At 33.2% G+C, this 23,726-nt stretch overlaps 1 protein-coding gene across 1 annotated transcript; it reads right to left on the bottom strand.

Moving 5' to 3' along the window:
• Positions 1–20,046: 20,046 nt before the first annotated feature.
• Positions 20,047–22,661, bottom strand: LOC129892345 (cytochrome P450 CYP72A616-like). Its single transcript, XM_055967923.1, has 5 exons — positions 22,295–22,661; positions 21,848–22,068; positions 21,523–21,770; positions 21,051–21,435; positions 20,047–20,611 (listed from the first exon to the last, which is right to left on the bottom strand). Exons 1-5 carry the CDS (start codon positions 22,563–22,565, stop codon positions 20,186–20,188), a joined length of 1,551 nt encoding a protein of 516 aa, XP_055823898.1. The 5' UTR covers positions 22,566–22,661; the 3' UTR covers positions 20,047–20,185.
• Positions 22,662–23,726: the final 1,065 nt, after the last annotated feature.

Below are 23,726 nucleotides of genomic sequence, written 5' to 3' on the forward strand. Positions count from 1 at the left end.
GAGATACTCGGTCTAATAAAACTTTTATCCAACAAGTCTTTCAACTAATCCTTTACTTCCTTAAGTTTTGTTAGGGCTATACGGTAATAATGAATAGAAATAGGTTGGGTTTCATTGATAAGATCAATATCGAAGTCTATCTCTCTTTCAGTAGGGATACTTAGGAGATCATCAGGAAATACTTTTGCAAACTCATTAACAACCAAAACTGACTCAAGCGTAGGAGATTTAAAATTTGTATCCCTAACCCATATTAGATGATAAATGCAACCTTTGAAAATTATTTTTCAAGCTTTAAGGAATGAGATGAATTGACCTTTAAATATGGAATTACTACCTTTCCATTCTAGTATTGTCTTATTAGGAAACTGAAATTTAACCACACGGGTTTTACAACATATAGAAGCATAATATGCATGAAGTCAATCCATACCAAGAATAACATCAATATCGGCCATATCAAGTTCTATAAGATCAACTCGTGGAATTTTATGAAAAACTGAGACTGAAAATATTCTATTGACTCTTTTAGCCACAACTAAATCACCAACAGGAGTATAGACCAAACAAAACTCTAACAAGATTTTGGGACTAACAACAAATTTTATAGCAAGATAAGGAGTAAGAAATAATAAAATAGCACCCAGATCTAATAATGCATAAACATCAAACTTAAAGACTTTAAACATACTAGTCACAACATCAGGCGAAACCTCTAACTCCTAACAAGTCTGTAAATCATAAAACCACTTTTTGCGCCAACCGCCACCTAAAGTAGTATCATGCTAAGTCGATCGATGTATAGTAGTTTGAGCCTGAGTTTGGAATCGACCACCTCCACCTCTAGTAACACTCGAAGGATAGTCCTTCACTTGGTGACCCATCATATCACAACCAAAACAAGCACCCAAACCTGCCAAACATTCTCCTAGATTGTCACAACCCGAATCCAGGTGTGATGGCACTCATCTCAACCCATCGAGATAAGTCAGCCTAAAACTCAATGGAAAGTAAATGCGGAAGTAATTGAGATAAAGTAAGGTTTAACTTAGTAAAAAACAAATAAATAATCTCAAAATCCCCAAGACTGGTTGTCACATATACAAGCCACTAATATATTATCAAAGTACGAAAGAAAATACAGTCACAATGTCTTTGTCTCTAGAATAGGACTAAAACATATTAAAAGAGTAACAGGTGTCTGCTAGATGGATGTAACAGCTACCTCAACACTCGGAATGATAGCCTCGAAAGTGGTAGAAAATGCTAGAAGATCAAGCAGGTCCGGGCTCACAACCTACACAAGTGTGGAAGCAAGGGTGAGTACCAAACAACACGGTACTCAGCAAGTGGATAACTAAAACTAAGCAAAGCTCAATAGATACAAGTACTCCTGTCCTTCCAACCGACCCTACTTAACTATAACCTGCATAAAACCAGCCAAACCCTACACTCGTACAATAATAACAGTAATACAATCCACAATTACTCATCAATAGTCTCATCAATGAATCATATCAAGTCAAGTTCAGCATATACAGAGCAATTGAGGGGTAAACAAGAATTCACAAATATCAACAAAATGCGATGCAATGCAATAAGATGATGCATGTCTGTCCTATTGGTACACATCCGCTGGATCACAGTCCGGAACCCATGGGGGACATTTCTGTCCATGTAACCTGTCATGGAACGTGTGGCCCATCACATCAACATATATATCTTACCACAGAGCGTGTGGCTCAACCCCTTTATTTCATAATACCTGCCACAGAGCGTGTGGCCCGACCCCTTTGTTTCATAATACTTGTCACGGAGCGTGTGGCCCGACACATTTTGTTTCATATCATTTTCAGTCTCAACATAATATGTCAGAACCAATGCAATCAATTTATGTTCATATAATTCACGATAATAACATGACAATAATAATAATTTTTCCTATCTCACATCAACATAGTAATTTTGCATGTCCAAAATAAACTCATAATCACAACATATCAATTCCACCAATACATGTCGTTAGATCACCATTTTATACACCTCATTTCCATTTTTAAGGCCAATTATACAGTCAATAATCCAGTCCAATTTTCATTATTCCCTAGTATACATGACACGGAAATACAAGCATCTATAAGCTTAAAGTGAGGTTTAGAAATTTACTTGCTTTAATTAATCAAGAAATTACTCTGGTACTTGAGCCTTCCCTTTTCGTTGGGACTTCAAATAAGTATAATCTAATCAAATAAATAACCACAATAAGATTTCGAAACTAACAACACCCATATTATTATATGTCTCGCCTAGACCCAAAACCTACCCAAATCTATAATCAAGTTCCTAATGTTGATGTCAAATAACATGTCAACTCTCATATTTTCAAATTTTAAGCCTATGGTTAGGTTCTAATGTCCCCAATATCATAAATTTTATGGAATTCATAAAATATAATATACCTAATATTTAATTATCTATCTCAATATATCAAAATTCGGAAACTAACTCATTCTATGTCATTGAAGTCAAATCTGAAATTTTCTTTTCGATTATGTTCACTCATGATAAAATAAACTCACATGTCAAATTTCAGCTAAAATGGATCGTTATTCGACCCCTAAATCAAGATTTTATATGAAGAACCCTATGGTCATATTTTCTTATTTCAGCATTGTTTCTCCACCAATATACCCTAAAAATATGTTCATAATAACATGAAAATTTAATAGAAAGGATGAGAAATTTTACCTTGACGCTTTGGATTGAAAATTCATATTTTTCTCTTCTCCTTTATTTTTCTTTTTTCCTTTCTTTTCTTTCTTCCTCCGTATTTTTTTTCTCAACTTCTGCATTCTTTCTTCGTCGCTGTGCCGCCGTTACATCTGATGTCTTAATGCCATCAGATTTTATATTTATATATATATATATATATATATATATATTTATTATTATTATTTATTTTCTTCTTTTTCTTTTCTACTCAATTATGTATAAAAATTTATAAACTCTATCCTTTTCCTTTAATAATTGGTATAGAGTATTAATTCAATTAATACTTTAACCCACTAATTAAATAAATTTTCTAAAATTATCCCTCAACTAATTAATCAAAGTTACCGAAAGGTCTAAAATTTTCAATTTAAATTTACGAAAAGGGTCTTCTATGAAAGGAGGAAGACTCGTTCTCAAAATTACCTAACGGGTCATTACATCATCCACCACTAAAAATTATGTTCATCCTCGAACATAAAGTAAAAGAAAGTACCTAAAGCTTTGAAAAACTAGGAATATCTAGCACCCATATCAGCCACTGTCTCCCAAGTCGCCTCTCCGTCTGAACGATGCTTCCCTTGTACCTTCACTGAAGATATCTCCTTGGTTCTAAGCTTACGAGCCTACCTATCATACAAAGCCTCAAATAGAGCCATCTGGATACTAGAGTGATCACTGTTGTTGTAGGCAAACTCTGCTAGGGGCAAGTGTTGATCCCATCTAGCACCAAAATCAATAACACAAGCTCGAAGCATGTCCTCCAACACCTGGATCGTCCGCTCGGACTGACCATCGGTCTGTGGGTGAAAAGTTGTACTCATATCAAGTTTAGTGCACAAACCATGCTGTAATGCCTGCCAAAAGTGTGAAGTAAATACTGAACCTCTATCTGAAACAATCGATACTGGGACACCATAAAGCCAAACGATATGGCTAATATACAACTGGGCTAGCTTATCCGCTGTGTACCTCACCTTAAACGGAATAAAATGGGCAGACTTTGTTAGTCTGTCAACAATCACCCAATAGAATCATAACCACCCACGGTGGGAGGTAAACCCACAACGAAGTCCATGGTGATCATTTCCCACTTCTAAGTGGGAATAGGCATCCTCTGACTCACACCCCCAGGCCGCTGGTGCTCACACTTTACCTGCTAGCAAGTCAAATACTTGAACACAAACTCTGCGATGTCCTTCTTCATCCCACACCACCAATAGTGCTGGCACAAATCATGATACATCTTGGCCGCTCCCGCATGGATGGAATACCTTGAACAATAAGCCTCTTCCAAAATAAGTCTAGTAAGGTCACCCATCTTAGGCACACAAATTCTGCCGCCAATCCTCAGTACGCCTTCCGAATCAAGTATCACCTCCTTAGCTTCACCTTTTAATACATTGTCTCGAATGATACATAACTTCTCATCCTCAAACTGTCTCTCCCAAATCTGCTAAACTAAGGAAGAACGTGCCTCCATAAAGTCAAGAACACCACCATCCTCTGAAATCTTCAACTGTACAAGGTTATTAGCCAGCCTCTGAACATCTCTAGCCAAGGGTCGCTCCTCAACTCGGATCGCGGCAAGACTCCCCATACTAGAGGACTTCCTACTCAAGGCATCCGCCACCACATTGGCTTTTCTTAGGTGATACAAGATAGTCATGTCGTAGTCCTTCAGCTACTCAAGCCATCTACGTTGCCTCAAGTTTAGATCCCTCTGATTGAATATATACTAAAGACTCCTATGATCGATGAAGACCTCGCAATGCACACCGTATAGGTAATGACGCCACAACTTAAGCACAAAGACTATAGCTGCTAACTCCAAATCATGAGTAGGATAGTTTTTCTCATGGGCCCTCAACTGTCTCGAAGCATAGGCAACCACTTTCCTCTTTTGCATCAACACTCCACCTAAACCAATACCGAAAGAATCACAGTATATAGTAAAGCCCACACCCTCCTCGGGTAGCGTTAAAACTAGAGCCAAAGTCAATAAAGACTTGAGCTTTTGGAAGCTTGCCTTACACTCATCGGACCAATGAAAACCCACGGCCTTTTGAGTCAATCTAGTCAGTGGAGCTACAATAGTGGAGAAACCCTGCACGAACCATTTGTAATAACCGGCTAACCCCATAAAACTATGAATCTCAGTAGAAGAAGTAGGCCTTGTCCAACCTCTAACTGCCTCAATCTTTGCTGGATCCAATCTAATACCCTCTTTGGACACCACATGTCCTAATAATGTCACAGAATCAAGCCAAAATTCACACTTGGAGAACTTTGCACACAACTTTTTCTTCCCTCAACTTCTGAAGTACCAACCTCAAATGGCGTACATGATTTCAGTCTTGGAATACACCAAGATGTCATCAATGAATACTATCACAAAAGAGTAAGTACGGGCAAAACACTCTGTTCCTCTTGTCGCTCTATACTTTGATTAAACCTACCACCATAATGTAGACTTAAAATGAACAGCTTGAATTTCGAATTCCATCCATGTAATCCAATCTCATTATCTATCAACATTAGCTCATATATTGAAGATCTTTATAAATTCACGCATCTTAGCTATTATTGATCACCTCTCCATTGATCTTATTGTATCCTTCGTTAAAATTTAATTATACCAGTTACCAAACTCGAAACCACAAAAGAACTTATTACCACACTAGAGTCAAACGCCTATAGAGTTATTTCTCAAATCTTATCCAATAATTGTTAACTCATATGAATAACACATAACACTGCCACCATAAACAGAGCAAAATAAACAGAACCACATGTCACTAAATTTAATTCTCCACTCTCTTTGAAGATACATTCGGCCCTTACAACCAGAGTAAATATAATTATTCTCGCCTTATTTCGAAGGCGAAACTATATTTCACTAATTATTTCTATTTATGAATCTAGATTCTTTCAATTCTATCCGAGCAGTGTCTCAACACATTCTACGACTTTCCATATAACCACGCCACTCACCAAATAGTAGAAAACCGCAATTTGATACCTGCATGTCATTATTATCATATCGAATCTATTTAACCAAAAATCCTTAAAGTATGGTTGTGTCCTGATCATAATCCATCACAAATTCTTATCACTGTTATGCTCAATAACCATTGCCATCATCTCAAAGTCAACCTTCTCAATCGACAAGACACCTTAAACCCAGTTATACCAACGAAATCTAATGGAATAACCCAATTTTATGCGCACTCTCACTAAAATTCTTAATTGCCTTCACACAAGTATACTCACTGCTACTTTCTTTAACCATAAGCTTATCATTCTGATATCGATCCACTCCCTTGGAGTTTACGGTTAAATTACAAGTCCTCACTTAGAATTCTCGGGATACACTTCATAACCTAAACACATTAATCATACCAAAATCCACCACTAAGATCTTTCTTATAAATAATGCTTACCTCAAGCGTCCGTAGTAACAAACTAGTTAATTTTTCAAATGTGAATGCAACATCAAATCTCATCATATGAGAAGATGATACAACTGATAACTCCTTAAATAGTTAGTAATCACACTTGATAATCGATGTATTTGTTTTTGTATACCAATAGTACCACACTATGAAAGTTTGATAGATCCACCACTAGAATACATTATACCCACTGTAAAGATCATACCTAGATAGTCTACACCTTCCTATCCATTATGTAACTGTCATATATGACCAACACATTTTAGTCTCCAGTCAAAATTGATATCACCCTTCAGTAGGTAAGGTCAAAAGCAGAAGCAACACAACCCATAACCCTAACCAAATAATCATAAGTACCGCGGTAGTAGACTTATAATAACCCTTTCTGATATACATCCACTCTATCAAACCACTGTAGAAATTCTGATCTCGATTAGTGCAAAATCATCCTTATCACACATTTTGTAACTCATTCTTTCATAATGAACTTCATGGTCTGAAGTCTCCGAGGGCACAATGCTCACAATATAGTTATTCCCCTAATTATATCATTCTCAATTGTAGAACCACTTAAAGCATCGGGTAGGCCAAACAAGCATCATTCTCGATGCTTAACCACTATCCAAAAATATAAGACGTTCATATAATCCTCCAAACCATTGTTCCTCTTCCTACACCATATCCTCAAAGTACATTATTGAACCATAACCTTACTCGCTCTTTTAAAATCACCGTGCATTGCAAGTCTCACCATACAACCTTTTTCATAAGTTTATTACTTCCACCTCCACATTAGAGCTAGACTACGGGATGACATTTCAACTACACGCACATAAAATTAGGAAAGAGTCAACACTATATGTGAGAGAACAGAGTGAGGCAATAGAAAATAGACTGGATCAAGGACGCACGATAGAGAATCAAAAAGTAAAGATATTTCCTAACAGTCTTCATAGCCTCTCGAAGATAAGTACAGACGTTTCTGTACCGATCCTCAAAACTCTACTTAGACTCAGCTTGTATACACGTGAGACCTATGAACCTGGGGCTCTGATACCATTTTGTCACAACCCGAATTCAGGTGTGATGGCACTCATCTCAATCCACCGAGATAAGTCAGCCTAAAACTCAATGAAAAGTAAATGCGGAAGTAATTGAGATAAAGTAAGGTTTAACTTAGTCAAAAACAAATAAATAATCTCAAAATCCCCAAGATTGGTTGTCACATATATAAGCCACTAATACATTATCGAAGTATGAAAGAAAATACAGTCATAATGTCTTTGTCTCTAGAATAGGACTAAAACATATTAAAAGAGTAAGAGGTGTCTGCTAGATGGATGTAACAGCTACCTCAACACTCGGAATGATAGCCTCGAAAGTGGTAGAAAATGCTAGAAGATCAAGCAGGTCCGGGCTCACAACCTACACAAGTGTGGAAGCAAGGGTGAGTACCAAACAACACGGTACTCAGTAAGTGGATAACTAAAACTAAGCAAAGCTCAATAGATACAAGTACTCCTGTCCTTCCAACCGACCCTACTTAACTATAACCTGCATAAAACCAGCCCAACCCTACACTCGTACAATAATAACAGTAATACAATCCACAATTACTCATCAATAGTCTCATCAATGAATCATATCAAGTCAAGTTCAGCATATACAGAGCAATTGAGGGGTAAACAAGAATTCACAAATATCAACAAAATGCGATGCAATGCAATAAGATGATGCATGTCTGTCCTATTGGTACACATCCGCTGGATCACAGTCCGGAACCCATGGGGGACATTTCTGTCCATGTAACCTGTCATGGAACGTGTGGCCCATCACATCAACATATATATCTTACCACAGAGCGTGTGGCTCAACCCCTTTATTTCATAATACCTGCCACAGAGCGTGTGGCCCGACCCCTTTGTTTCATAATACTTGTCACGGAGCGTGTGGCCCGACACATTTTGTTTCATATCATTTTCAGTCTCAACATAATATGTCAGAACCAATGCAATCAATTTATGTTCATATAATTCACGATAATAACATGACAATAATAATAATTTTTCCTATCTCACATCAACATAGTAATTTTGCATGTCCAAAATAAACTCATAATCACAACATATCAATTCCACCAATACATGTCGTTAGATCACCATTTTATACACCTCATTTCCATTTTTAAGGCCAATCATACAGTCAATAACCCAGTCCAATTCTCATTATTCCCTTATACATGACACAGAAATACAAGCATCTATAAGCTTAAAGTGAGGTTTAGAAATTTACTTGCCTTAATTAATCAAGAAATTACTCTGGTACTTGAGCCTTCCCTTTTCGTTGGGACTTCAAATAAGTATAATCTAATCAAATAAATAACCACAATAAGATTTCGAAACAAACAACACCTATATTATTATATGTCTCGCCTAGACCCAAAACCTACCCAAATCTATAATCAAGTTTCTAATGTTGATGTCAAATAACATGTCAACTCTCATATTTTCAAATTTTAAGCCTATGGTTAGGTTCTAATGTCCCCAATATCATAAATTTTATGGAATTCATAAAATATAATATACCTAATATTTAATTATCTATCTCAATATATCAAAATTCAGAAACTAACTCATTCTATGTCATTGAAGTCAAATCTAAAATTTTCTTTTCGATTATGTTCACTCATGATAAAATAAACTCACATGTTAAGTTTCAGCTAAAATGGATCGTTATTCGACCCCTAAATCAAGATTTTATATGAAGAACCCTATGGTCATATTTTCTTATTTCAGCATTGTTTCTCCACCAATATACCCTAAAAATATGTTCATAATCACATGAAAATTTAATAGAAAGGATGTGAATAATTACCTTGATGCTTTGGATTAAAAATTCATATTTTTCTCTTCTCCTTTATTTTTCTTTTTCCCTTTCTTTTCTTTCTTCCTCGGTATTTGTTTTTTCCCAACTTCTGCATTCTTTCTTCATCGTTGTGTTGCCGTTACATCTGATGGCTTAATGCCATCAGATTTTATATTTATATATATATATATATATATATATATATTTATTATTATTATTATTATTTATTTTCTTCTTTTTCTTTTCTACTCAATTATGTATAAAAATTTATAAACTCTATCATTTTCCTTTAATAATTGGTATAGAGTATTAATTAAATTAATACTTTAACCCACTAATTAAATAAATTTTCTAAAATTATCCCTCAACTAATTAACCAAAGTTACAGAAAGGTCTAAAATTTTCAACTTAAATTTATGAAAAGAGTCTTTTATGAAAGGAGGAAGACTCGTTCTCAAAATTACCTAACGGGTCATTACATAGATGCTTTTTCCCATACTTTTTACATGGGGGAATGGGTTGACCACTCGAAACTCCTCCTTGAGGCTTAGGATTAGACACTCTATCTTTGTTGAAATTTGGAGCTGAAGTATTTGAAGAATTTTGACCAGAGCACTTTTGGTGAAATTGAGGACGGCCACCATTTCCAGACCTAGAAAGTGAAAAGTCACCACCATCGGTCCGAGCCCTCATAGATTCCCTTCTATACCTCTGTTTCAAATTTTTCTCCTTGATTTTCTCGGCATGTGTCATGAGCATAGATATGTTCATCTCCTTGATTAGCATGGTGGTCTTTGACCACCAAGTCTGACACACTAAAAACAACTTGCTCGTTCAAGCTCTTGGACCGGCAACCACGAAAGGAGCATATTTTGATAATTTTGTGAACTTAAGAGTAGACTCCCTCACACTCGTATTACTTTGTCAAAACTTAATGAATTCATGCACCTTAACTTTTCTCAACTTCAAGGAAAGAAATGATTAAGAAAAGCACTTTTGAACTCTTCCCAATCAACGAGACAATTATCTCAACCTTTTTCGCCCTTTCATTTCTCAAACCACACTTGATCCACTCCCTTAAGTTGATATTCCACCAAGTCTACCTTCTCCACCATACCAATGCCCATTATGTCAACAATCTTACCAATACCCTCAATAAATTCTTATGGATCCTCATCCACCTTAAAGCCATGAAACTCGGGAGAGTTCATATGGGTTAAATCAAGAACTAGGATAGCCACCTTACACATGTTTGGGTCCACGGGAGCTATAACTTCTCTATTATCTTGAGCAGCTACGGCTTGGGCAAGTACTTGAAACGTAGTTTGAAACTCCGCATGAGAGATTTGCTCATTCAAAGGGTCATTTGGAACTTAGGGAGCTTATTTCTCCTCCTGCACATTCCTTCTCACGGGAGCTCTTCTTAGAGACATGATTCTGTAATCGCAAATATAAAGAATTAAAAGGAAAATCCTTATAGTTCAACTCTATCTCACGACATAAGAATGATGAAAGAAGTGAAGTTTCCTAAATGCCTCATAGCCTCCTATTCATAGATTTGGTGCGCTTCACATTCATGAACAAGACTCTACTTGACATAGCATGTTAGAATCCCTAGGACACCTTAAATCATGTGCTCTGATACCAAGTTTGTCACGATCTAATCTAGGCCATTGGCATGACATTGTGATTAGAATTCTGAAGGACTTCAACCAAGCCTCTTAGTAGATTATACATGAGCATACATAGGATAAATAAGAACATAAAAAGAAACATAATAGATGTGGAATAAAAGTCTCAAAAGGGGAAATCTCATCATAAGGTTAAAAAAGTAAAATATCTAAATACGGAAAAACATAGACTCCATAACAATCTAACATGCCTCTACTAATCTAGATGGGGCATAGGACAAACTCTTCGCTCACCAACTAAGAAGTTAAATTTATGAACATAAAATAAAATCATAAATGTTACATCCTCAAAATATGAGGACTCACCAACAAGAGGAAAGTAAGCTCAATATCTAGCCATGAGCGGAGTGTGAGTAATGATTGTCAGATCCTACATAATGATACAATATAGGCAAAAAGTATGTGTTAGTACATTTCATGTACTAAGTATGTGAAAAGCATGCATGTATAATGATAATTGGACATAGTCAATATAAGTATGTGATGCATGACCAATATATTGAAAACATGAATAAAACTTGAAAAATATTTGAAATCATATCGTAAGGTCAATGTATTATAAAACATCATTAGACCTCGTAGATATAGCATATACACATATGGGATATTAATCTTAACCGACATGTAAGACTATGTGAACTATAACATGGAATTTGATGTAACTCCCACACCGAGAATAGAGAGACTACTTGCCAAGGTAGACTCTGTATAATAAATATAACATGAGCTATATGTGGATCAACTAGCTAAGCTATAAAAGCAACCTACGGTGGCACTTAGTTTCGGAATTAAGGGTTGCTACTAGGGTTCCCTTGTGGATCCCCACCACAAAGTTTGTTTGGTGCTAAGTTAATCCCAACATAATACATGAAATATAGTCATTAGAAAAGGTAAATCAACAATCCAACATCATAAAAATATATCTTAAGAATAGCTCCTTGAAAATTATGATCATAACTTGAACTTGTAGATACTTACCTTTCTAAGCATCCAAACATGATATCTTGCATATTATGAGAAAACCCTCACAATTCATGATTTTATACTTGAAAACATACTTAAATAATAATACATAACTTTCATTAATCATGCATGAGAATTCATAAACTTCATTATCATAATTCTATAATTCATACTTGAAATTAATAACATAATGCATGGGTCATTGTAAAATACATTGAAAAAATGTATTTGAATTGAAATCATGCATGAATAGACCATTGAAATTCAATAAAATCATAAATGAAGTGACCCAACGCTAATTAGAATTTAGGAGAAATTCATGACAAGAGAATTGGAGAAACTTTGGGACTCCTTTTTTGGAAGAAGATCCATGAATAAATTTCTGCATACCTTGTTCAATTAAATTCCTAAATGTTCTTTGAATTTGAAGACTTAAACTTGGAGATCCTTGAAACCCTTGCTTGAAGAAGAAGATGAACTTGGGAGAGATAAAAATATTTAGGGTGAGTAAGAGTGAATGAGGGATTTAAGAGGGTTTAAGTTAGTTAATAGAAAAGGAATTATACCTAAAAACCGTCCAAATACAATATAAAAATAATAAAAAAAGACCAAAACACCTCTTAAAATAACTAATCGAGTTACCTGGATGGGCACCCTTCACGAACCGTCTAACTTTCCATAGTCCGTTAAGTGGCTCATGGACTGGAGAGGGAAAACTGAATTTAAGGGATCGACTTCTACAAACTCCTTTACGGCCCGCCAAAGGCTCCACATATCGTGGAGAGCTCTGTGAAGAATGGTTCATTCAAGATTCTAAGGGTTCGAATCTCACGGACAATCCTACGGTCTATGAAATTATCTACGGGGCGTAGACCCTTTCATAGACTTCACCTGATTTTTCCTTTTTCCTTATTACTTTCACGGGACCTATCTACGGCTCGTCAACCATTCCACAATCCGTAAGGCTCTCTCGTACAACTTCCTTGTTTCAAGTCTGAGGAGGGGAGTCTACCTGTTGAGCTCCACGGTCCGTGGAGCTTTTAACGACCCATGAACTCCAACATGAACTTCCCTTCTTTTTTTCCCCATTGCCCAACTCATTACCATGATGGATTTCCATGGCCCGTGGTCCTTTCTATGGCCCGTGAAGTGCTTCGAGAAGGGCAAAAAGATACAACTTTTTTGTGATTTTACTTTTTAACTCTATTTTCTGACTTTTTGACTTTCCAACTTTCAAGGTCTTACAAAAACCCTTTATACATACCGTACTTGGCCTTATGTAGCAAAGAAATAACACCATCTTGTTTTTCCTTTCTCTTAGGTTTTATATCCACAATTGACTTGTTGAACTGTTTGTTATGAGTCTTATCTTGAAAAGACTCAAAATAACTCTCTTTATCTTTATCGTTCTTATCAACTTGCACATTCTCAATTGGATATGTAGTATCGACCAACTTAAGATTAAGTTCATCAAATGATGTTTTTAATGAAAACTTTCTCATGAGTACCTACAAGAGAGCCAAACAACTAGAAGAAATATGAATGTTAGAGTTAGAATAAAAAATAATCTCACTCAAACTCCCTTGTTTTTCTCTTTCTATCTCACGATCATCCCTCTCCTTTATACTCTCATGCTCATCTCTCTTTTCTTTTCTCTCGATCTCACTTTTTTTTCTCACTTTACCACACAATACATCCTCTCATTTTCCTCTCTTGAAATGTCAACATGCACTCCCTTACGCTTCTCATTCTTTTCTCTTTCAAAATTTTTCATTGCTTCTTTTACACGTTTCTGATCTTCATAAATTTGGGATGAAGTTAAAAATTCAAATATATATTTTCTTTTGTTTAGCTCAAGAGAAACTCTATTCTTACTCAAGAGAAACTCTATTCTTTCTCCTATTATGAATTACATTCCTATTAAACTGCCATAGACTCCTAAGCATGATGTGACAATCTAGCATTAGAATTACATCACAAAGAGAATTATCAAAATACCTCCCAATGGAGAAAGAAATCATGCATTGCTTAGTCACCTTAAACTCACCAAATTATTTAGCCATTGTCATTTATAAGGAGTACTGTGTTTGATGTATGCAAGTTCCAACTTCTCCACCATGTATGAACTTACCACATTAATACCAGTTACACAATCAATAATCATAAAGAAAATATTTGTCTTCCTCAATTCATCAAAGGTGACATTCATATTCTCCAATCGTATAATCAACACTTTAGCAAAATTGGTGTCATTTTGAGTTTCATTTTCAGTTCCTTACCTGTTTGAGATATCTCAAAAAAATATCAAAAAAATAAATATCTCTCAATTTGACCTTTTCTTCTCTCTATTGATTTCACTCCGTCTTACCATTTTCCACCCAAATTACTATCTTTAGATGGATCCTTCATAAATTAGCGGATTAAAATTAATTATGGTACTAATAGATACAATTCAAGAACTTAGATCAAAAGTGATCTAGTCCCTTATTTCAAAGAAATTAGAGGCAATAATTAGTATAAGACTAATCACCTTCTTTAATGTACGAATAATAACCAAAGATATCAAGTTAAGAATTAATCTTACCTCTTAAAGTATCGTTCTTATAAAATTGTAAGATAAATCCATAGTCACCATACACAAATGTGTAAAAAAAGAGAAACCTCTCCTATAATATTAATTGTATCTTTTGAAAATAATAAAATTCACCCCTATATGTAGGGAAAACCTATCCAAATAGAATGTGATTCAAATTCTAATTTTATAGAAATAATAACTAGAAAACTTTTAAATTAGGAAACTCTTAGGGGTCGTTTGGTATAAAGATTAATAACGCAAAGATTAGTAATGCCAAAATTAGTAATGCATGGATTAGTAATGCAAAGTTTATTTTCTATCAAGTGTTTGGTTCATTGCTTCTCACCTAATCTTATGTTTGGATTAAAACTCTACAAAAAAAACTTATTTTCAATTATACCCTTGAATTATTTTGAGATTTTTATTTTATGTATTTGAGTCAAGGTAGATAACTGTCGGACTATATTATTTTTTTGTGGGTTTTTTTACTAGTTAGGAAAAGAACAATTTTGTCACCATATTTTCTATTTCTCACTTGAATTATGTGAAGGTAAATAATTATCATCTTAATAAATTAAACACTTAGAACATCAATTTTCAAATTAAAAAGATAGATCATCTAATTTTAAAATCAAAAAGACTATAAACAATAGTAAAATCGAATAAACCGTCTACGGTTACAAAAATTGTAAGTTGTAGTTTTAATATGTATGCAATTTTATATATGTATGCAATGTAGTTTTAATATATATATATATATATATATATATATATACATATCATGTGACCATATTTGCTTTTTCAATTAGTAAATATTTAACAACTCACATTTGAAATATTATATTGATTTATATTGAATTTATTTAGCAACAAACAACTCTCTCTAAATAATAAAAAATGATTAAAAATATTTGAGGGGTATAGATTAATCTCATGATATTAAATCATATGTATTACTAATACCACAAAATATAAGGTATTAATTATACAACCTATAATACCATGTACGGTGTCTAACTAATACATGAATTAGTTATTGGAAAAATTACTAAGAAAAATACTTTTTAATAAATAATTACTTATTTTAGCGATATTTTTTATTTATTACCATTTCTAACAATATATAGCAACAATACGATATATCTATCATGTATTAAAAATGAATTATGCATCCGATATAAATTTATTATAAATGGGGCAAGTCCAGCCCCATGTGGGCTTGATTTTACCAACTCTTGGGCTTCATATGGGGCCATCCTTTGGTTCTCATGTGGCCTTAATTTTTCTTTCTCTTGGACTTGAACTTGAATCAAGAAATATAGAAAAACTTACATAAATATACAATATTAAGAAAATATTTACCATCTATAGCAATAATTTTTTTTTACTGAACACTTATAATACAGTTTTAATACATATTGCAGTGAACTATTTATAAAACATATATAATACAAGTTTTATAGATAGATAATACATTTATCACATATTTTAATAGACTTATAATACATTATGTCAGTTTCTTACTACACAAACATAATATATATTTTAAAACACTTATAATACATTTATATTGTATGCATAATTCACTTTTAATACAAGTGTAGATTTATCATAATATTGCTATGTATTGCTATAAATTGTAATAAATAAAAAATATCGCTAAAATCAGTAATTAATTTTTAAAAAGCACTCAATTAAGTAATTTTTCCATAAATATATGTCATATTTAGCCCACTTCTTTTCACAATTTTTGGACCTAGGTAATCATCTTCTTGATTTTTTATTTAATCCATCAACTTTAATGAATGTGTGCTACCTTGAATGCTATCACTTAGTGTAATTCAATAAGTCTCGCTCGATTTTTCATCATGAAACATGAAATTAAATCTTTAATGAGCGAAAATGGTATTGCATTGAGAAAACAAGATTTGCATCATGGTTCAAAGGTTTCAATAAATTTGTATGATAATTTTGGACTAGTATGTATACTGGGATCGGGACCCTAGGAGCTTTAGCGCAATTCGACACTATTGCGTGAATGTTGGAAACTTGAGGATTTTAAAGAGTATAAAGTTTTATTTCGATCTTGTAGTGTCTCTGTACATGTTTTGAGCATTTGGAGAAGTCCATAAAAGGTACTTGGACTTGTTGGTATGATTTGGAGGAGACCCAAGGGGATTGAGTGAGTTTTAACACTTTTGGATCAAATTTGAAGAGCATTCAAAGTGTTGATTCATATTTTTGGCCCAACTTCAGAAGGGAACTACCCTTGTTCTATAAGGAATATGAAGGTAATATTCAAATAAAAGTTAGAGCCCTTTAAGTATAATTTTCAGCAGCTCAAACCAATCATTATTTAAACGATTCTATAAAAGATTATGAGCATTTTACCAGAGACAATAATGCAGTTTTTTACAACAATTTTAGCTTGTATAAATACCGATTCTATGAATTTTATTTCATTCTCACCATTTGGAGACTTGGGAGCATGATTCATAGGGTTTTGACCTATATTTTCATCTACAAGCTTAGGGTAAGTCGTTCTTATAACTTGAAACTATTGTTTATTTCATGAATTTAACCATGATTATATCATTTGAACATGAACAATGGAAATTAAAAGTTTTTGGTTATAGATCTAGAATCACTTAAATTGAGTTTTGACTATCCAGATGGACTCAAAAAGAAATCTAAGAATATATATGGACTTGTGTGGTAATGAGCAACTCAAATTTATAATTTATTTTGGATTCTAAACTCGAGGCTCAAGTTTGACTTTTTAGTCTGGTTCTTTTATATTCAATATGAAAATCGTTGGACCAGTTTAATCTCGTATAATATACTTTTTGAATAGATTGGGAGCTTTCGAAGGTTTCGAAAAAGGAGAAGGTAGTTTGTAAACCAAGACTTTGATGCAATACGGGAGAACTGTAGCTCTATAAGGAATTGAAAAAATATATAAGGATACTTAGTATAGACTGTAACGACCCTCAAGGTCGTTTTGTGATTCTCGCTCACTTTTTCCCATTTGACCCTCCTCTTAGCTTTGAATTGATATCTATGACTTACGGGGATGGGTGATTTGATTCCCGGCATGATCAGATGAATTTTGAAAGAGTTTTGAATATTTTGAAAATTTGAAATTTGAAAATTTTGATCAAAGTTAATATTTGATATTGACAAAATCAAATTCGAATTTTGATGATTTCACTAAGTCCGAAGGATGGCTTTCGATCTTGGTGGAGGTTTAGTTTTATGCAAGTCTTTCCATATTTTAAGACATTGTTGTTGTTGTTTTGGTTGATATTTTAAGACATTGTTGAACATGAACTGCTCCAGCACAAAGATCTCCATATCTTGATAAAATATGCATGACAAATATTTGTCACTAAATCCTACTTGAATATAAATAGTGTTTGCCCCTCTGATCAATAACATTCACAAGGACCTGGCTTTTCAGCATTTGCTAGACTTCTGATAGCTTAATTATTAGTGCATGAGGGTCCCAAATGCACCTTAGCCACGGAGACAAAAGGGTGGAGAAGACAAAATAAGCTGGCAGTGCTTCTTATGAATTCACCAACTTTTGTTAGTCACGGGTTCACAAAAATTCACCAACTTTTGTTAGTCAAGGGTAAGGGTTAACAAATATTCATTACTTTGTTTACGGGAAAAGACATAAATTTTCTTAAAAAATCAGTTACATATTTAAATTATTACGACGATTTATTATATTTTTAAATTATCTAAAAGTGAATTTATTACCTTCCTGCAACTGACGTGACAAAAAAATAAAAAAAGGACGCATCAGACTAAAATTAAAATTAAAAAAACAAAATCAATCCACTCCCCACGTCCTTTCTTCTTCACACTCACCCACCATCTTCTTCTTCACACCCACCTCCATTTACTTTTCATTTTAAATCTTGATTTTTTTTCTTTCAAAACTCATTAAAGTAAAAAAAAAAAAAATCACCAACTTCCTTTCTTCTTCACATCCACCTAACCTCTTCTTCTTCACACCCACCTACCATTTTTTTCTTCACACTCACTTCCATTTACTCCCCATTTTGAATCTTAATTTTTTTTTCTTTCAAAACCCATTAAGAAGAAGGGGGATTTTTCTCCCATTTTGGTGAAGAAGACGATTTGGGTTGGAGGGGAGGGGGTCGGATGAGTGGTTAATAATTAATTAAGAGTTAATTAGTATAAAATATAGTTAATAAAAAAAGTTAATTTATAAAGAAAAGAAAAGAAAAGAATATAAAAAATCGGATAGGTGGTTAATAATTAATTAAGAGTTAATTAGTATAAAATATAATTAACAAAAGAAAAGCTAATTAATAAAGAAAAGAAAAAAAAATATAAAAAATCAAATGGTTGGTTAATAATTAATTAGAAGTTAATTAGTATAAAATAGAATTAATAAAGAAAAGAAAAAAATATAAAACATCGGATGGTGGTTAATAATTAATTAGTTGTTAATTAATATAAAATATAATTAACAAAAGAAAAGTTAATTAATAAAAAAAATTAAAAAAATTAAATGGATGGTTAATAATTAATTAGGAGTTAATTAGTATAAAATAGAATTAATAAAAGAAAAATTAATTAATAAAGAAAAGAAAATATAAAAAATTATAATTTCTGACGTGGCGCTGATGTGGTACTATGAGAGTGATGTTATACATTTTAGGGAATAATAAATTCACTTTTAGATAGTTTAAATATGTAATAAATCATCATAATAATTTAAATATATAACTGACTTTTCGGTAAGGAGAGTTTATACATTTCCCTTTTATACTCTATATAGATAAACGTGCTTGTGAATGCAATTTATTCTATTCAGTAGTAATACTTTTTAGGACAATTTCAAGAAATATATAATTATTTAATTTATATTACAAAAATATGTCCATAACTTATATTATTATAAATCTTAAGTCTAAAACACAGTGTAGTATACAATGTTATATATTCGGTATACAGTAATGTACCAAACTTTTATATTACGTATTTTTTTTTACAAAAATATTCAAAAAATATATAATATTATATAATATTATATAAAATTATAAAAAATATTTATATACAAAAAACTAACTTCATCTTATTTCTTGAATCCAAACATCAAATTCATTCAAAAACACATCCAAAATATATCAAATCACTCAAATTTTCATATTTAGGTATCAATTTTATCTTTTGCCACAATACCCACTCAAAAAACAAAGCATATTTACAAAAATCTATTTTTCAAACTTAGAAACTTTGAGCTTTAACAATGACCTGCTTATGGAGATAATTTTAACAACACCCATTTAAATTTGAGCATGATCCAACATCTTCAATAACCCCCCCCCCCCCCCCCCCCCCAAAAAAAAAAAAATAACACTAGAATAAAAAGGAGTAAAAATAAAAAAATAAAGGTACCATCAAAACCATGCTTTATGGACAGAAAAAGAAGGGGATGAGAATTGGGAGATCACGTAAGAAAGAGAAGGAAAGACGTGTTGAATTGGGTTAAACAAGGTAAGAAACTAGAAACTAGGCCAAAATCTGTAAACTAAATATCCAAGTGGTACTAGACTCATATTCATAAACTTCAAATTCTTAGTTCGAATTTGAATTAAGCATTCATAAACTTTAAATTCTTAATTTGAATCTGAATTAAGCGAATCATAGTATGAAATTGTCCTCATACTGTTAGTAGATAGAAGCTAAATTCAATTTGAAAAGCTCACCTTATCCTAACATTTCTTCCACAGAGGAAACAGAGAAGTGATTTATTGATCTTAGAGTCACCAAAAACAAAGTTATTGCCTTAGTAATAACGTGAAGGAAACATGATACAAGAATATATATCATGATAGCTTTCGAACGATCATGGGAGCACCATATTGTGGTTGTAGAACAAGAGCAGGCATGGTTGGACCATGAGCATAGGAGGGGGAAAGCTCAAAGGAGTAGTCCTGTAAGATTTTAGCCAAAACAAGCTTCACTTGAATCATAGCAAAATTCATTCCAAGGCATATCCTAGAACCCCAACCAAAGGGAAAGTACATCAGATCCTTGGATGCTTTTGACACCCCTTCTGAAAACCTTTCTGGACGGAAAATTAGAGCGTCTTCCCCCCATGCCTCTGTATCGCGATGGATTGTTTGTAGAGGCACTAAAAGTTGCGCACCTGCTGGAATTGTATAGTCTCCAAGCTTTGTCTTTTTGTTTGTTTCTCTAACAAGAGAGCCTGATGGATATAACCTCAGAACCTCGTGCACGATCATAGTTACCTACATAGCAGAATCAGATATTTTAGCTGTCCTTATAAAAGTGTTTATAAGGTAGATTTAGAGATGAATCCCCAATTTAAAATTTATGGTTCCTATAATGATTGCATATTAGTGCAGCAACAATAACTAAGTTCAATCAAATATTTAAAGATAATATTTAGTGTATTTCTTAATATAGAGCTTCACATGAACCCTTAACCAACCGGCCTCTAGATCAACCTTTGTCACTATTACACCCTTTTGTGTTTGACTTGGCCATTAACTAATAATATTAAACATACCATATATTTCTATGGATCCAGAATCTGAAGTTTATATTCTAATTCTTTTAAGTTATTTGGTTCTAAATTAATAATTTATACATATATATCAAATAAATATTTAAATACAAATACAGGAAGGAGAAAGTGTGATGGGAAATGAAAATAAAGTATCTTACTATCTTTAGCTGGTTGAGTTGATCAAACTTAGGCTCATCTTTTCCAATGATTTCAAGAACTTCTTTCCTGGCTTTCTCTTGCCAATCTGGATGCATGGTCAAGACAATTGTAGTCCATGTTAACAAAGTTGCAGTAGTCTCTTGACCAGCAAAGTAGAAAGAGTTGCACTCCTCTATCACATCCTCTGTACTCATTCCTTTGTTTGAGTTCTTATTCCCTTGCTGTTCTTCTTGATTAGATTTCATTAACAAACCCAACAGATCTTCATTGTGTGACTTTCCTGATTGTACCTCTTTCTCTCGCTTCTCTATTATTCCTTTTAGCGAACTACGAACTGTGTTATAGATGTACAATCTTCTCCTATTAGTTTTCGTTGGCACAAACCTGTTACATATAACATCCATTGTCAAGATCTGTAGAAGTGGCGCTGTCATAATTTTTCTTTTGAAGGCACTAGTTAATTAGAAGTACCTTAACCATGGGAAGACATTAATAGCAAGCTTTGCAGTGAAAATTAGTTCACATTGCTCCCTCAGAAGTGAAAATACCAATTTCCCTTCTTCAAAATTGCTACCGAAGGCTGCTTTGGATAGCATATCTCCAGTTAAACTGTGAAATTCTTGAGCAATATCCAATTCACAAGAACCCGTTGATCCAGTTAGCTTATCCCATCTGCACATCATATCTTCTGTACAGTGAGCAAATGCTGCCAACATCAACTGCTCAAAGGCCAAAAATGACAATTATAAGCCTCTGAAATAGAATGACTTAATTATAAGGAATAAACAAAAATTACCTTCAATTTTTCCATATGGAAAGCCGGATTAAGAATTTTTCTGTGTTTGGCCCATTTTTCACCATCGTAAGTCCCCAGCCCCGTTACGAATAGCTTGAGGAAAGCACTGATTTTGGGTTTACTGAATTCACCCGATTTGTTTGACAGTACTTCCTTTATTAACTTGGGATCCAAGATGGTCAATCGAGGTATCGGTCCTAGCCAAAACAAGTAAAGTTTCTCTGCAATGAAAGCATAATATAGCAATAATCAGTGCTCAAATTAAAAAACAGTACAGGAAAAGCGTGAAAGTTGTCAGTTAGAACACCATTCACCAACAAATATACTACAGTATATGTGTAGATTTCAATTAAATGGTAATATTCCACTTTTTATAGATATAAATTAGATTTTAGCAAAATCCCTGTGTTTGTTACAAAATGATGGAAATTAGTAAAGAGTAGTTACTGTAAGTGGTGGCGAGCTCATAGAACAATGGATTAAGTCGAGGTGTGAAATCGTGGTTCAAAGGCATGGGTTTAGACTTGGCTATTTTATTCATCTCTATCATCTCCTTTAGATTTCCAAAAAGAAATCTATATGGACGGCCATATATTCCTTGCTGCCGCAGCTCATTTTCTACTGTTTTGGGACGCCACCATACAAAGTAGAGCAATTTTAGGCACCAAAAGGCGAAAGGAAAGCATACTGCCAAAGCAATTAAAACTGCAATAGCCATGTTTGGTTGGTGCCTCTCAACTTTCTCTTCCTTTGGTTCTTGTGCACATTATAAAGGGGTAGGATATATCTAGAGAATCTCAAACTCCAATTCCTAAAATTGTCACCCATTTCATTATAGTTTTTGTTCCATTACTTTTTTAGTTTAACTATAATATTTTTTTAATTGTTATTTAAAATTTTATTATATAATGTCATTAAATTCATTGCGAGTTAATGATGAAATATCTTATGTGTAACACTTAAGGTTGTTAAGTGGATCGGGCCGGGTCAGACAGATCCACTAAAGGTATAGCCCATCGGTGTGCCGAATCAGGTTGCGCCGGTCTTTCCTTTACTGGGCCAATCCGGTCCGAATCTAACAGTAATTTAATGTCGGACGGGCCAGTCCACAACCCATTAAGGGTACAGTGATCGAGCCTACCTATTCGGGCTGGGTTTCGGCCCGTTGAGCTGATCATTTTTTTTTAATTGATATTTATGTATTCGAATGTTTGAGTCAACCATCAGTATAGTGTATCGTTATCTATTTAATATCATTATCTGTTTAATTTAGAAATAATTATAACAATTTATATACTTAAAATATATAATAATATATTTACATTATATTACATATATACTTATAATGTATAGCAAATATATGCATAATATACTATCTATTATAATGATATACTTACATTAAATTATATATACGAAAAATGTATACAAAATATACTCACAATATATTATCTATTGTAATGAAATAATTACATTATATTATATATACTTACGATGTATACCAAATATACTCACAATATATTATCTATTATAATAATATACTTACATTAAATTATATATACATACAATGTATACTAAATATACTCAAAATATACTATCTATTATAGTGATATAGTCACACTATACTATATATACTTACAATGTATATCAAATATACTCACAATATACTATCTATTATAGTGATATAGTTACATTAAACTATATATACTTATACATTTTTGCCAAAGAAGGGGGAGCCTATGAAGTTTCAAAAAAGGAATTGAGAATTATTATAGGATCTATTATAATGAAATAATTACATTATATTATATATATTTACGATGCATATCAAATATATTCACAATATTCTATCTATTATAATGATATAGTTATATTAAATTGT

The sequence above is a fragment of the Solanum dulcamara genome, chromosome 6, assembly GCF_947179165.1.
Source record: "Solanum dulcamara chromosome 6, daSolDulc1.2, whole genome shotgun sequence".
Lineage (NCBI taxonomy): Eukaryota > Viridiplantae > Streptophyta > Magnoliopsida > Solanales > Solanaceae > Solanum > Solanum dulcamara.